General features: G+C 34.1%; 3 protein-coding genes across 3 annotated transcripts; 1 reads left to right on the top strand and 2 right to left on the bottom strand.

Moving 5' to 3' along the window:
- Window positions 1-470: 470 nt before the first annotated feature.
- LOC126674524 (xyloglucan O-acetyltransferase 3-like) lies at window positions 471-2925 on the bottom strand. Its single transcript, XM_050368985.2, has 3 exons — window positions 2582-2925; window positions 1993-2273; window positions 471-1309 (listed from the first exon to the last, which is right to left on the bottom strand). The coding sequence occupies exons 1-3, from the start codon at window positions 2703-2705 to the stop codon at window positions 518-520; spliced, it is 1197 nt and encodes a 398-aa protein (XP_050224942.1). The 5' UTR covers window positions 2706-2925; the 3' UTR covers window positions 471-517.
- A 1324-nt stretch (window positions 2926-4249) lies between these two features.
- On the bottom strand, window positions 4250-8619 carry LOC126673209 (protein PAT1 homolog). The gene is made up of 5 exons (XM_050367235.2): window positions 8378-8619; window positions 8111-8277; window positions 7770-7826; window positions 7552-7615; window positions 4250-6940 (listed from the first exon to the last, which is right to left on the bottom strand). The coding sequence occupies exons 1-5, from the start codon at window positions 8463-8465 to the stop codon at window positions 4944-4946; spliced, it is 2373 nt and encodes a 790-aa protein (XP_050223192.1). The 5' UTR covers window positions 8466-8619; the 3' UTR covers window positions 4250-4943.
- A 934-nt stretch (window positions 8620-9553) lies between these two features.
- LOC126674737 (uncharacterized) lies at window positions 9554-13423 on the top strand. Its single transcript, XM_050369235.2, has 11 exons — window positions 9554-9840; window positions 9934-10122; window positions 10215-10268; window positions 10362-10472; window positions 10579-10641; window positions 10753-11007; window positions 11139-11285; window positions 11376-11403; window positions 11571-11641; window positions 12773-12832; window positions 12963-13423. Exons 1-11 carry the CDS (start codon window positions 9652-9654, stop codon window positions 13029-13031), a joined length of 1236 nt encoding a protein of 411 aa, XP_050225192.1. The 5' UTR covers window positions 9554-9651; the 3' UTR covers window positions 13032-13423.
- The last annotated feature ends 950 nt before the right edge of the window (window positions 13424-14373 follow it).

Below are 14373 nucleotides of genomic sequence, written 5' to 3'. Positions count from 1 at the left end.
TTGCAGTGTATCACTGTTCTTAACAATCCAAATAAAAAGGCTGTAACTAGATATAGGCTGCATATTTTATTTTTCCGAACATAGAATTATACCAGTATCATATTATCATTGCATTATGCTAAGACACACGAAATACAAACAAGTGTTTTGCACAAGTCTCAGTCGATTCTGTTCAATTTAACCAGCACTTGATGCGAAATTCAGACAAATTACGCCAATCTACTGGCAAGAAATGAATATTAATTTTAGGTATCTCTTCTTTTGAGAGGATTAGAAATATATGAATGTTTATTGCTTAATGCAAATTTGCCAGTTTGGAATCTATTTCAATTTCCATTAATTTATGCAGTTTGTTTCCTCAAAGATTATATCATTTTTGGAGGGTCCCTAAAGATATTACTCTAGACCCAAAATAGAAAAAATAAATCTGCAATCTTTTTGCATACCCCAAATAATAAAAAAAACTCATGTATTATTATTGTTATTTTTTTCTATTTTTTTTACAGTCAAAATTTTCTCACTGATTAATCTCCTTAAGTATGGAGAAATCAGTAAATCTCTTAAGCAAAGCCATTAACAAATCATTCCACACATCAATAGGTCCTGGCATGCACCAATGAACACAATCATTATAACCTTGCATCCACTTATTACCCCAATACCCGTCAGGATGTCCATCAGGTCTCATTAACATAGCTTTAGTCACATCCAAAATCTCAAAATAATTTCCTCTTTTCCCTACTTTTCTTGCCTTCTGCAACTCCTCTGCTTGGATGCTTCTCAGCTTCAATTCTGAACTTTCCAAGTTTATTTCTCCCTCTCGGAACGGCTTGGTGCGGTTACAGTTTCCGCCTGTGTTCCACGAACCATTCTCGAAATGTGCCGGTGAGTACGTCCTTAATAGAGTCACTAACCCGGATTTGCATTGTTTGCAGTTGTTTATATATTTAAGAACTAGTCTTGTAATTCTTTCGATGCCATACTCGAGATTATAGCTTTTTGTGTCCGGTTCGTTGCAATATATGCAGCCGATTAGATTTCCGTTTTCATATAGGTAGTTTTTTCTGAATAACCAATGTACGCCTGAGATGATGGCGTAGTCCATTTCTGGAAGTTTAGATGTCCAATTTCTCTCGATTTTGTCTACATGTAAATCGAAAGAGCCTGAATTTGTTCCGTTGACCACTCTCTCCTCGGCTTTCACCAAGAATTTGGTCCATAGCACCATCAGAGTGAAATTGTTGTTCGGAAAATGCCAAGTTAGAGAACGATTATCAGCATCCCTGAAAGTGTTCAACGGAATTTCCTCCTGCATGGTTTAAGTTTATTAAATTACTAATTAAAATTATTATTGGTTTTTAAAATTTTAGAGAATCATAGACATTTAAGTATTAATACCTGAAATTATTCTACCTTTACAAGAAAAATTTGGGTTAAATGAAATTAAAATGTTAGAAATATATAGTGATATATTAATTATTTAGACTACAAAGAATTAAACTAATGATGTATAGTGTATACACTTTTATAATATACTATTTTTAGTATCTAAACTTTATATTTTTTTCTAAAGTGGTGTTTTAACTTTCTAAAAATAGATCAAATGAGTCTTTTTACTCATTTTCCAAAAGTAACTTCTAAATTTGCTGACATGATTTTGAAATATACACATTCAAGTGTGCCATTTTACACACAATTATCATAATTTCACAAATATGAAGCAACGATTAAAGTAAAAAACGCGACTTATTTTTATCTTTTAATACACCAATGACTGAAAAATCGGCTAAAAGCACTTGTTTGATATAATTTTAAAAGGTTAAATATTAATATAAAAGAAATAAAAGTTCGGACGTCGAATTAGTAGATTCATAACAATTAAGACACTAATGATATCATTGCTCCTATAAACTTTATTGGAAAAACAGTAAATTTTGATATAATACAAAGAACTAAATAAGGCCGAGGAAAATTGCAAAGAAAAGAACTGACCAGGGACAAGAGGCAAAGTAGCGATTCGACATGGTTCCTTGCTACAGAATCTCCTATAAAAGCCATCGTCTTTCCTCGAACAACTGCGAAAAAAATCCTGGGATCGAATCTCGGAAGTTCGCAGCCATCAGGTTTCCATCTCCAGTTTAAGAAATTTGTATCATTTCTTCCATGTTTAAAGCAATTCTTCGAGTCAGGGATCGATTTGCAGCTCACATTTGTATACTGAGACCCCCTCAGGTCTGGAACCCAGTGACCGCTAAACAAGTCGCAACGTTTATCTGATTAATAAAAAAATTGTGAGAACATGTCAATAGTCGCATACGTAACACGGAAACTAACATGCTGAAACGAAAAATACAAAAATGAATAACAGTAAATTTATGTTTACTATGAAAATAAGTTATAAATATAGAGATTCGTAGTTTCAAATTTTTTTACGAGGTTAATTGTAAGATTTGAAGATTTTCCGAGTAGATATCCCACAACCATTGCAATATTAGACCTTGGACGACTGAAAAAATTGCATTTGTTACAAATTCATCGAGAACATTATATTTTAATGCCAAATGATAATTAATTAGATTACCATTTTGGAGTGGAAACCATTGATGTAGACCTAAATTGTTTGATAATTTACATGTGTCTGGAGAAAAGATGATAAAGAAAGTGAAAAGGAATGTCAATCCTACTATATAATAAATAGAGTTCATTTTTAGGAGGATATGAAAATGGAAAGGTGAGAGAATCCAGGAATAAGTGAGATTTCTTGAAATCTTTTATCAAGAGATTATACATTGTGATTAATTTTGGTAACAAAAATGGAAAAAGAACTGTAATGGGTCTAATTAAGGTTTTATTAGTTCTTTCTATTTTTAATCACATGCCTACAATTAGTGAAGTAGTTTGATTTACATACATTAATCTTAACCTTAATTTCATCTTACATTGTCATGTGTAGTAATAATCATCCGTTAGATTTACATAAATCTAAAGCTAGAATTCATCTTAAAATGGCATGTGTAATTATTATCACCCAATAAATCATCGGATCTTTGTCTCAGATAATTTTGGATCAAAATCTGCCAACCTTGACTTGAACAAAATGTCAATTAATTATTTTCTCTTATATGATCGATAATTTTTTTAATACTAAAAGAGAATCACAAATAGAAGCACGTAATTATTGCTTGTAATTAACCAATCACTATTAATGTAATATTTATTTAATTGATTAAGTATATCACTAATTAATGTGATGTTTAGTCATTGATTAATTAAATTCAATAACACGTGTCTCATAAATATTGAATGATTCATAATTCATTGTGGCAAACTAAAATCAAATAGAAACTTTTCACATTAGAATGTAGTCTAGTGGACAGGACATCCCTCGTACATTTCGAGATACATGTCATAGTATATATGTTGTATGGTATATATTATGTGCGTGTGTATGTGTGTGTGTATATATATATATATATATATACATATCTTGGTTTGTAATGATATCATAATATACGGATTGTTTGTAATGGTGAAGGCTTGTTATCGATTATGCAGTCTATCTCTATCTAAAGATTAAAAAAAAAACGGCCAAATGTTGTAAAAAGGCCAAACCTTTCACAAAAGTTTCACAAATGTCCTGACCTTTCAATTTTGTCGATTTTGGCCAAAAAATGATTATTTGATTTCACAAAAGTCCCGACCTTTCAATTTTGTCGATTTTGGCCAAAAATGGATTATTTGGTTTCAAAAAAGTCCTGGCCTTTCAATATTTGACATGCCACATAGGCGCCACATAGGCGTCATATAGGCAAATTGAAATCAAATTGAGAGTTGGCCACAATTGAAACCAAATAATTTATTTTTGGCCAAAATCGACAAAATTGAAAGGTCAGGACTTTTGTGAAACTTTTATGAAAGTTTTGGCCTTTTTACGACATTTAGCCAAAAAAAAAAAGCTTGCTCTTAGCTTGGTAGTTTTATTGCCATTATTATGCTTTTTATATTTATTTGATTCGTTAAACTCTTAGGTTTTTCCATCTTTATTAGAAGTCTGTTGTAAATGTTTTAAGTGTCCTTTCTCCCATCTTCGCCTATTGACATCACAAACTATTAGGTGGTAGAGATTAATACTATTGACCGATTAGATTGATGCAATTTAATCTATCTCTAGTATTAATGTAATTACCTAGATTGGTATTTCGACTATTGCAAACCAATTTTGCTACCATATTAAAAGCACATTACAAAATAACCAGAAAATCTTAACAATAAAATTTTACAAAAACAACTTAGCACAGAAAATGCTTCAAGTTCTTTGAAAGATAAATTTCTTTTCTTGCTCCCCGAATTTCAATATCGGACAGAAACATAATGAATAGCAGAGTTCTGACACACCGGAATCAATTTCCTGCTGTTCCTCCATTAAAAGCACTTTTTCAGCTATTTTTTTTCTGAAAACGGGAGAACTGACAGCTACTAAGCAATCCTCTATGAGCCAGTCACTCTGACTATTTTTCACTAAAACAAACACAAAGTTGAGTCTGATATTCAAGAATACAGGTTAAGGAAATTCATAGCCAGTGGTTCCAACACCAATGTATTTACAGAGATTCTGGAGATTCAAACTTCAAAGTTCTCTAGGTTCCTGCAACTTGTAACAAACCTGCTTCAACCATTAATTAAACAGCTTCGCGGGCATAAGCAACTCTAATCAGCAAAATGACGACTGTTGTGTCAAAATTTATACACCATTAAGAAAAGCCGTAACAGTTTGGTACCTTCTGACGTGCTGTAACAGTATGTTTGGAAGGTTGTCCCTGACTTAAATCAAGTATGGCTCGAGGAAACTTCAGGACATATTATTGTCAACGTGCAGAGATATAAAAGTCAAACCAGATATGATTAGATTTTAATGCAACCAGAATTACCTCCGTATTGACCAACTATAAGGAACGCTGCGAAAGATCAAACAACATCTTCTTCTGGTAGGCGTTTGTGTGGGGGACACTAGCACGCAAAAGCTCTACAGGCAATTCCCTCTTTGTAGCTTCAGCTGGGTCTAATATAGAAGATTGCATAATTTCGTCGTACTTATTAATACAATACTTAAAGAGTAGGCCAAAGAACTCGTCAAATGAGGCTTTCCATTGTGCCCTATTTGTTGCATCATTGTTGCTAGCATCTTGAAACTCCTTCAACAGTTCAGTTGCCCTGTCAAGAACAGACAGTAAAATGAGAGAAGCTCCATTTCCGGCAGAGCTTCCCAGGGGGCGAAGTGGGGGATGCTCTGAGGAACAAACTACAGCTGCAAGACAAGCACTGAGTGAACGGAGATCCATGTGCTGGACACATAATGATACTGCTCTTGCAAGAGCATTGGTAGTCTCTGCTGCTTCAAGATCAGAGGGAAGATTTCCAAACAGAAATGTCAAATGACGAAAAATAGCCATGCAGACAATTAGCATTAGGCCGCCACCTGTATGAAGGAGCTGGAGGTACCGTGTAAGGAGCTTCTGACCCTTGGGAAGAGATGCTAGTCGTAAGAACACGAAATCATCCTTTGTAGCAAATCCAACTGCTTGTCTATTCTTGCCAAGTGGGTCAACCAACTGCAGAGATACTGCCAGCTCTTCCAACAAGACCAGCCTCCTGTGTCTCAATTGGGCTCCGCCATCTTGAAGCTGGTTGAATTCTAGGAAACGGTCAATATCATCCACATCAAGGAGAAGGCAGAGACCGTCTTCAATTGTCACTCTAGCTACAAGCATTGGCTCCTGTTCAAGGGGTTTCTCGGGAACTTTCTGATCACTGGCACTGCTAATAGATGAATTTGGAGTGTCAACTTCTAGAAGAGGACGGGGTCTACGAATTGAAGAAAAGGGCATCCTACCAAGAGCATCAACTTGGAGAAAAGCATGTGGTTCCATGTTAGCACGAGCTCGAGAAGGAAGGTCCCTCAAGTGAGTAGGGCAAAAGTGATGTCTCAGCTTTGCCCCAGCTGATTTTTTACCAAGACGGCCCTGGTTATAATAATCATCCACATAAGGATCATTACCATGTGTCGCAGCAAGATGCATTCTGATAATTCCGTCAATTTCTTCAGTATTCATGTACTTGGATCTAAACCGAGGCCAGGCAAAGTCAATCTTCCTGCCATTGGTTTCAGGACCCTGTTGATACTGCAAATTTTGTCCTACTCTTGGGGCTGGTTTCATTCTTTGATCTCTAATACCACCCGGACCAAACATAGAACCATACTCATACTTGTTTGTCAGAGGTGGGGACTGGGAAAGATGAGAATTAAATAGCTGAGCCTGCATGCCAGATAAATCACCCAATGATGGTTGAACTGTATGGTGCAGCCTATTATGATGCTGCTGCAACAACTTTGGAGGCATCAAACCATTTGGATGAGGGATCCGTAACATATCATTCAAGTTGTTGTGATGACCTCCAGGACGTAAATCCATATGGGCAGCCCATTGGTAGGGGGGCCGACTGTTTGCAGATAGAGCAGAAGAAAATTGTGGCAAACTTCCGCCAAAATGTGGTGATCCATGCTGCAAGCTAGGGAGTTGAAGCTGACTAGAAAAGGGAGATAAATTTGGTGAAGTTTGGAAATTACCATTAAGGTATGGAATATTTAAATGACCATGATTTGGTGAAGCCTGTAAAGATTGTCCACCATGAGGAGGATATGAAGTGTGAGAATTCCTTGGCACAAGAATTGGCTCACTTGAGATATGCTGCTGGTGCTGTAGTTGTTGCTGTTCAGGGTATGTAGATGTTCTGCGTAAAGGAAATAATTCTGAAAGGCGAGCAGAAGACGAATATTGCTGTAAGAACCCGCTTTGGCTTCCCTGATTCCCTTCAAGGTCAATGAGCTGCTGTTGATAGTTATGAAAATCCTCCCCCTTTGCCCATTCAGGAGTTGATAAATCTGGAAGGAAATCATCATACTCAAAACTTTCAATTTCTATTTGAGGATAAGTTGAAAATATGGAGAATTAGAGGTTTTCAAGTAAAAAAAAATAAAAAATTAGACAGCACAAATAAAAGAAGACTACTCAAAACAACAAAAAAACAGGATAATCATCACAATGCAACAACACAAGCTAGAACAATTTGCCTGTGCAATAAAAGGTCAAAGTCAAAGAGGTGCTCTTTATTCTTCCAAATGCAGAATTTCAACCTGCCAATAGTTTTACCAATTCCCACCACCAAGCTTTTCCTTTAAAATGACTACATCTCAATTCTCAACATACACACCTTCCTATCTTATTTACTTCCACCACCTCATTTCTTTATATGCAGATGGTAAAGAAGAACTGATAAAATTCCTAATTTGACCTAAGCTGAATTTCCTAGCTGGTGGATTATTACAGCAGTGGCATAATAAAGCAACCAAAGACCAGAAAGAAAAAGTCCTTACAAGCATAAGAAACCTTAATGAAAAAAAATTAAAGAAACATAGTTATACGTTTTTTTATCACTTGAATTAAAAAAAAAAAAATATACCATTCACGTATATTACATAAGTTGAGAACTCACTTTGGCTGAATCCTCTACCATCAATTATTGATGCACTCCTTGGTATACTGACATCTCTACTCAACTGCAAGAAAAAAACAATGAAATATGCTAAAATGCAACATCAAGCATAATTCAAAAATCCAAATCTTTGTCACACTGATATCAAAGAAAGTATTATCCACCACCGAAACACACAACACAACAGTAAACTAATTATCAACAATCAGTAAACTAACCTTTGCAAATGTACCGGCAAGATCATCAACATCAGATAGAGATGTTACAGCCTCGCCCTATAAGAAGGTAAATGCTAGTTAAGCACAGATTCAAATTTCAAATTCCAAATAGTAACTGTAATATATCAATCAAGATCTTAGAATCACTGTAAAAATTACTATTCAAGCTCAACAAACTGATCCATAGATCTGAGAAGAAATCCATTAATGCTATAGAAATGCTAATATAACAAACTATACATATCGCCTTCAAAATTACTTAAAATAACCTCAATCAAGCAGATAAACTGACATCTACAAGACAATAAACAAACTAAAAAAAGGAGAAAATAGTAACTTACATCTCGTCTACCGAACAGAAACTCCTCTTCTTCCTCGTGTTCAAAATCAGCAGCCGCAGCTGGTAATAACTCGTCGTCTTCATCGTCTAATCCCCCTAATTCAACTTCCTCAACAAGCTCTTCACCAAAAAATGCATATTGTGATGCATCAAACACAGAAGCACCGTCTGCGATATTAAAAAACAATTTTAACTACATAAATAATTGACAATAAAATTAAATAATTGAATAATTCGACAATTGAATAATTAAAAAGCTAGATAAAACCTGCAGTAGAAGAAGAATCGGCTCTATTTTGTTGCTTGAGATTGATAACTTTTGGAGATTCTTGAATAATTGCAACTCCACTTTCCATATCGAACCACTGTTTATTTATTTCTCTAATCGCTAAATCGGAGGAAATTAAGAACCCTAAAAACGAAATTCAATTTGAGAAACTGATAAATAAACACTAGCCTACAACTAAAATTCTAGGGATTCATTTGTGGTGATAATATTGTAGGCAAAATGCACAATTGGTCACCTGTATTTGTCCTTATTTTGATAATGAATATCTCTACTTTTATTTATCAACATTAAATCCTTCTATTTTTGTAGCCAATTATTAAAATTTATTATCTGCATTTTTATTTCTAAATTTTAAAATTTAAACTTTTTCCTATTTTTATTAAAAAAAATGATGCATTAATAATGAAAAAACTTCAATTATATACTTTTTAACCAATGAACTCTAATCTCAATTGTTTAGAAAGGAGGTACAAGATATTAGAAATATTAGATTAGATGGAGGATAAAATGTTGATGAGTTATGAAAAATTATGAAAAAGGCTTTATGAAAAAGGCTTGAAGTTTATAAAGTGAAGGCTACGGGCGTCAGAAGTAGTCGATCTTATCGTCATGATGTTGTTCGTGACATATTTAACGTAAACGGCGTGGATGACGTATAAATTGTTGTTTATACTTATACGTCATATGTAATAGATTCTATTTTGTATATTTTCAGAAAAAAAAACTATATACTTTTAAATTTTACCGATAAAAATTGTCATTTTTTTATAATATAGTAAACGCTATTCAATTTTAAATTTTTATTATTATATTTTTGGGCATATAAATTCTGGTTTCGTCACATTATAGCTCGGTTTCGTCAGTGTATATGAATATTTTTTTAGTGGATCTAAATTATAGTAATTAGATTTTTAAATTTTAAATTGGTTTTAATCGGCTGGCCTTACCAAGACTCAAAATCGAAACCGAAATCTGAGTAATGCACTAGATAGCTTTAGCCTCTTAAGACCGGCCAGTATATATGATATGAACACGTGTACGTGATTCCACCAGGCATCAATGAACAGATGGCATGAGATAATTAGCTACAAAAATTTGTATGTACATCTCACCACACTAGAACAAAACATCTAAATTCCCAAAAGCCAAGGGTTTTAGTTTCAACCAGTGGCCAATTTTTTCCCTCCATCATTTCATTCGGATAATAATTAAACAATCAGACCATCTCCATTCAAAAAAAAAACGAATTAAAAATGGCGAAATTATTATTATCATCACAATTTCTATGCAAAAACCCAATTTTATTCACTAAAACCTCTCAGTTCATCACCGGTTCCGGCCACAACCGGCGGTTTTCATCCGCCGTTAAAATAAGCATGAGCTTAAAAGCCGGAATTGTCGGCCTCCCTAACGTCGGCAAATCCACGCTTTTTAACGCCGTTGTAAGTAACTCCTTTATAACCTGAATTAAATTACTATTTACTGTTTGTTTTAGGTAAAATTAGCTGAGTTATTGAGTAATGTGTTTGTGTTAGGTGGAGAATGGTAAAGCACAGGCAGCTAATTTTCCATTTTGTACAATAGAGCCAAATGTAGGAACGGTTGCGGTTCCGGAACCGCGATTAAAAGTGCTTTCGGAACTCAGCAAATCTCAGCGTTCGGTTCCAGCTTCTATTGAGTTTGTTGATATTGCTGGTCTTGTCAAAGGAGCTAGCCAAGGAGAGGTTGAATTTAGTCCATTTTAGTTCCTTGATTGAGTTTATATTGAGTTAATTTTAGGTTATCATTTGATCTTATTTATGCTTTTATGTTACAGGGATTAGGTAATAAGTTTTTATCTCATATTCGCGAGGTTGACTCTATTCTTCAGGTTGATGTTATTATAATTATGGACGATTAGTGTTTACGTTGTTTTTATTTATTGAATGTACGTAATATTGAGGTTATTAAGTTAATGTTGTAGGTTGTGAGGTGTTTTGAAGATAATGACATTGTTCATGTTAGCGGAAAGGTTGATCCTAAGTCTGATATTGATGTAATTAATTTAGAGCTCGTTTTCTCGGATTTAGATCAGGTATTGCTGAATAACATTTGATTTATGCCCTTATTGCCTTGGTGATATTGTTTAAACTTGCAAGATGAGCTGATAGAACTGAATATATATTTTACAAGAAATGCAGATTGAAAAAAGATTAGAGAAGCTTAAAAAAGGGAAAGCAAAGGATTCACAATCTAAAGTCAAGGTACGTGTATCTTTTTAACTTTGAGAAACTGTAGCAGTAACTTTGCTTACATGTACTTTTAGTTAGCATGCTGATTTTTTAATATGCAAATCCTGTTTTTGTTTACATTAGGAGGAAGCAGAAAAGTCTGCTTTGGAAAAAATTCAAGTGGCACTGCTGGACGGAAAACCAGCACGTTCTGTAGCTTTACCAGATCTTGAAAAGGATGCCATAAAGCATCTCTGCTTGCTTACAATGAAACCAATCATATATGTTGCAAATGTTGCTGAATCTGACCTTGCTGATCCTGATAGTAATCCACATGTCAAAGAAGTGATGAATCTTGCATCTGAATTGCAATCTGGACTGGTTGCAGTTTCAGCACAGGTTGAGTAACAATATCATGGTTTGGATGTGCGCGCACATTCTCATGTCTACTTCATAACTTCTATTGGTATTAAGGTTGCACATGGTAATATTACAAAGGCAATTAATTGTGGAGATGTATAACATTTCAGGTTGAGTCAGAACTTACTGAACTGCCAGCTGAAGAGAGAACTGAGTTTTTAAATTCACTTGGAGTCAGTGAAAGTGGCCTTGGAAACCTTATTAGAGCTACATATAACCTTTTAGGACTTCGTACATACTTTACATCTGGTGAAAAGGTGAGGAAAAATGATTGACAATAAATTCCTCAAAAACTATGCTGTCAATTGTTTACACTCTAAAGGAGTATAGTTTCATCTTTTCTGCAGGAAACAAAAGCATGGACCATACTAACAGGTTAGTTTTGCTTTGCTGTTATTATACTTGATTTTAGCAATAATTAAAGATGGGACAGGCTGTGCATGGAGTTTGTTTTGTTTGCAAATAGTGGAAACTCCTGCTAGCTGCTCTATGCTGTTGAGTTGAAGGGGATTGTTATCTAAATTTTTCTTCTCATCATTCAGGAATGACTGCACCCCAGGCTGCTGGAGTTATACACTCTGATTTTGAGAAGGGTTTTATTCGAGCTGAGACAGTAAGCATCTTGAGCAAAAGTTGTCAACTCATGTTAATGTGGTTCTCAGTTTCCAATTAAGTTGTTCTGCATAAAATAACTTTGTGGTAGACTTATGCATTTGGGTAGACATGTTACACCTCTCTTATGGGGTATATTGAGCAATGCTATAGCTTTACCGCGAAAGACATAGTATTCAAATCTACAGCTCTAGTTTATCTATTTTGCCGGTTTTATATGAAGGTAACATGTGCCCATGGAATAATAAGCTGGTTATAAAAACTTGAGCTATTGTTGCGATTAACCATGCTAATGGCAAGAGCACTTGGAACACATTGCTGACAGCTGATACTTACATTAGAATATTGATGCCTGTGTGTTTGGAAAGAGAAATTTGAAACCTTAAAATTTCAGCAAAGTGTAGCTTGCCATGAGCCCCACACCCTTATTTAACCTTAACATCCCTAATTGGCCTAACTACCACATGCACATGATTAATAGTCCATACTAAAATTGCTGCGCTACTTCTTTTCTGCATTTAAAAATGAAAAAGAGTCTGCCAAATTTTCTGTATGCTTTAGGTAAACTCGAATATTTTTGATGCCATATTTACAATTTTAAATTGCTAGATTCTGCCATTTGGTTCTGTATGCTTTAAATAAGTGTACTGCAAATGCTATTGTTTACACAACATCCTGTATAATGTTGCTGTGAGTAAGCTGTATGTTTGAGATTATTGCATATAAGCATTTTTAATGATGTGAAATAAAGGGCAACGACAAATGGATTAATCCACAACTACATAAACTGGCAGTTCCACAAAGTAATTGGTGAATGGTGAGGGCTGATTGTTCCTGCTCTAAGCTTACTTTTCCTCAATTTCCTGCATTGCCTTGTTCCCTTGCTTTTGATAAATCCTTATCAAAAGTATACATAACTGCTACAACGGGAACTTAGAAAGTCAACAAAGACTATTATCCTTTCTTCCAGAGTCTTTCAAGCAAAATTTAAACTTTTGGATGTCCATTCTCAGGATTTTTTATATGTGAAGTGGAGTCCCTGACCTTTGAATTAAATCTATTGTTGAAAATGAGGAATTTTATTCATGTTTAAGCCGTTCATTTCTTTTTTTCTTTTTACTGCGATCTGCAGGTGGCCTATGATGATTTTGTTGCTGCTGGTTCATTAGCAGCTGCAAGGGAAAAAGGACTTGTAAGTTTGTTGTTTTGCTGAGATAACATATATTCCAAGGCTCTGAACTGCAAGTTCAAACCTGGTCCTATTCTTCCAAGGACTTGTTACTTACGTTTATTACTATTTTTGTTTTCATTGGATTCTACAGTTGAGATCAGAAGGTAAAGATTATGTTGTTCAAGAAGGAGATGTCATGTTATTTCGCTTCAACGTCTGACAACATTTGGTTAGATGTGCAACTTGAAATTTTTTGTCCGGGGATTCTTGAAAATTTTACCAAACCACACATATGTTGATTAGACATGAAAATTGAAAGCGACACTATCTCTTGCAACATCCATTTGAGGTGTAATCGGCTTATCGTAAGTGCTGGAGCAGCATGTATAATGCAAGACGAACTGTATTTACTTGAGGTCACTTGAGTTTAGTTTAGAAGATGCTCATTTTTATTATTCAGAATGAATTGATATGCAGGGAAAGGAAAATAAAATCCCTTATGAGCCAGTACATTCGATTTTCCAACTGCGGAATTGATTTTTCTCGAACAAATGTATACATAAATGAATTTGTTTTTGATTTTATGTCAAAAATTTCAGGATTTAAATTCAATTAATCAATTATTAGTTCTTGAAAGAGTTCTATATGATTGGATATTGCATGCCTATGTTTCTGTACACTTTGAAGTACATTTCATTTGGTTTTCGTGGTGACATTTAGTACATCTCTTAGATCTGGGTCAATTCTGTACAGCAAAAACATCTCTAGGATTTGTACATAAGATAAAGTGTTATTTTCAGCTGGCAGTTTTTGAGATTGATTTTGCTTTCTCCAGTAGCTGGATTAATTCTGATTGATGTGATAGATGATGTTTTTGCTTCTAAGCAAGTATAATTCCGTACTGTTTTCACTTGGAAGCTAAGCTGAATGAGAAGCTTGACTACTCATAAATCCAATCAGAATTTTGGCATTATATCCTTGAGGCTGGTGTTCCAGGTCCTACTTGTCATTAGTATCTAAATAATTTTTTTTTTTTTTAAAATATATAGTCATAATTTTCAAAGATTAAAATTTAATTTATAATTTTTTTTAAATCAAATAAGTAAAAAGAATGATTGCATGCAACTTAAAATTTGTTAAAATTGTAAATATCGACCAAATGCTCTCTCAAAAAGATACGGGTAATTGATTATGAGAGTCTTAAACTATGGTATTTTTTTACAACTAGCTGACTAAATTTAATTAGTTTATTTTAATTTTATTTCAACAAGAGGTCTTTTATTCAAAAATAATTTTTTTAATTTTTTTACTTGAAAAGTTGTCATGTATGGATAATTTAATTTTAAAGATTTAATTAAAATTATATATACGTGAGAAATTTTTAAAGTAAAACTATTAAAATCCGATTGCCACATGTCAAAATTTGACTGCCATATGTGTTTTAGCCGGAAAACCTCGTTTAAAATAAAATAAAATTTAAATAATCAAATAAGACTAATCAAAATTTATTCATCAAGCCAATGGTCTAACTCTTAACCATCTGAACGCCAAAGGTCGCGGGT

Source organism: Mercurialis annua, linkage group LG3 (assembly GCF_937616625.2).
Source record: "Mercurialis annua linkage group LG3, ddMerAnnu1.2, whole genome shotgun sequence".
NCBI classification, from domain to species: domain Eukaryota; kingdom Viridiplantae; phylum Streptophyta; class Magnoliopsida; order Malpighiales; family Euphorbiaceae; genus Mercurialis; species Mercurialis annua.
The sequence above is the reverse complement of the archived record's forward strand: the minus strand, read 5'-3'. Positions and strand labels throughout refer to the sequence as shown.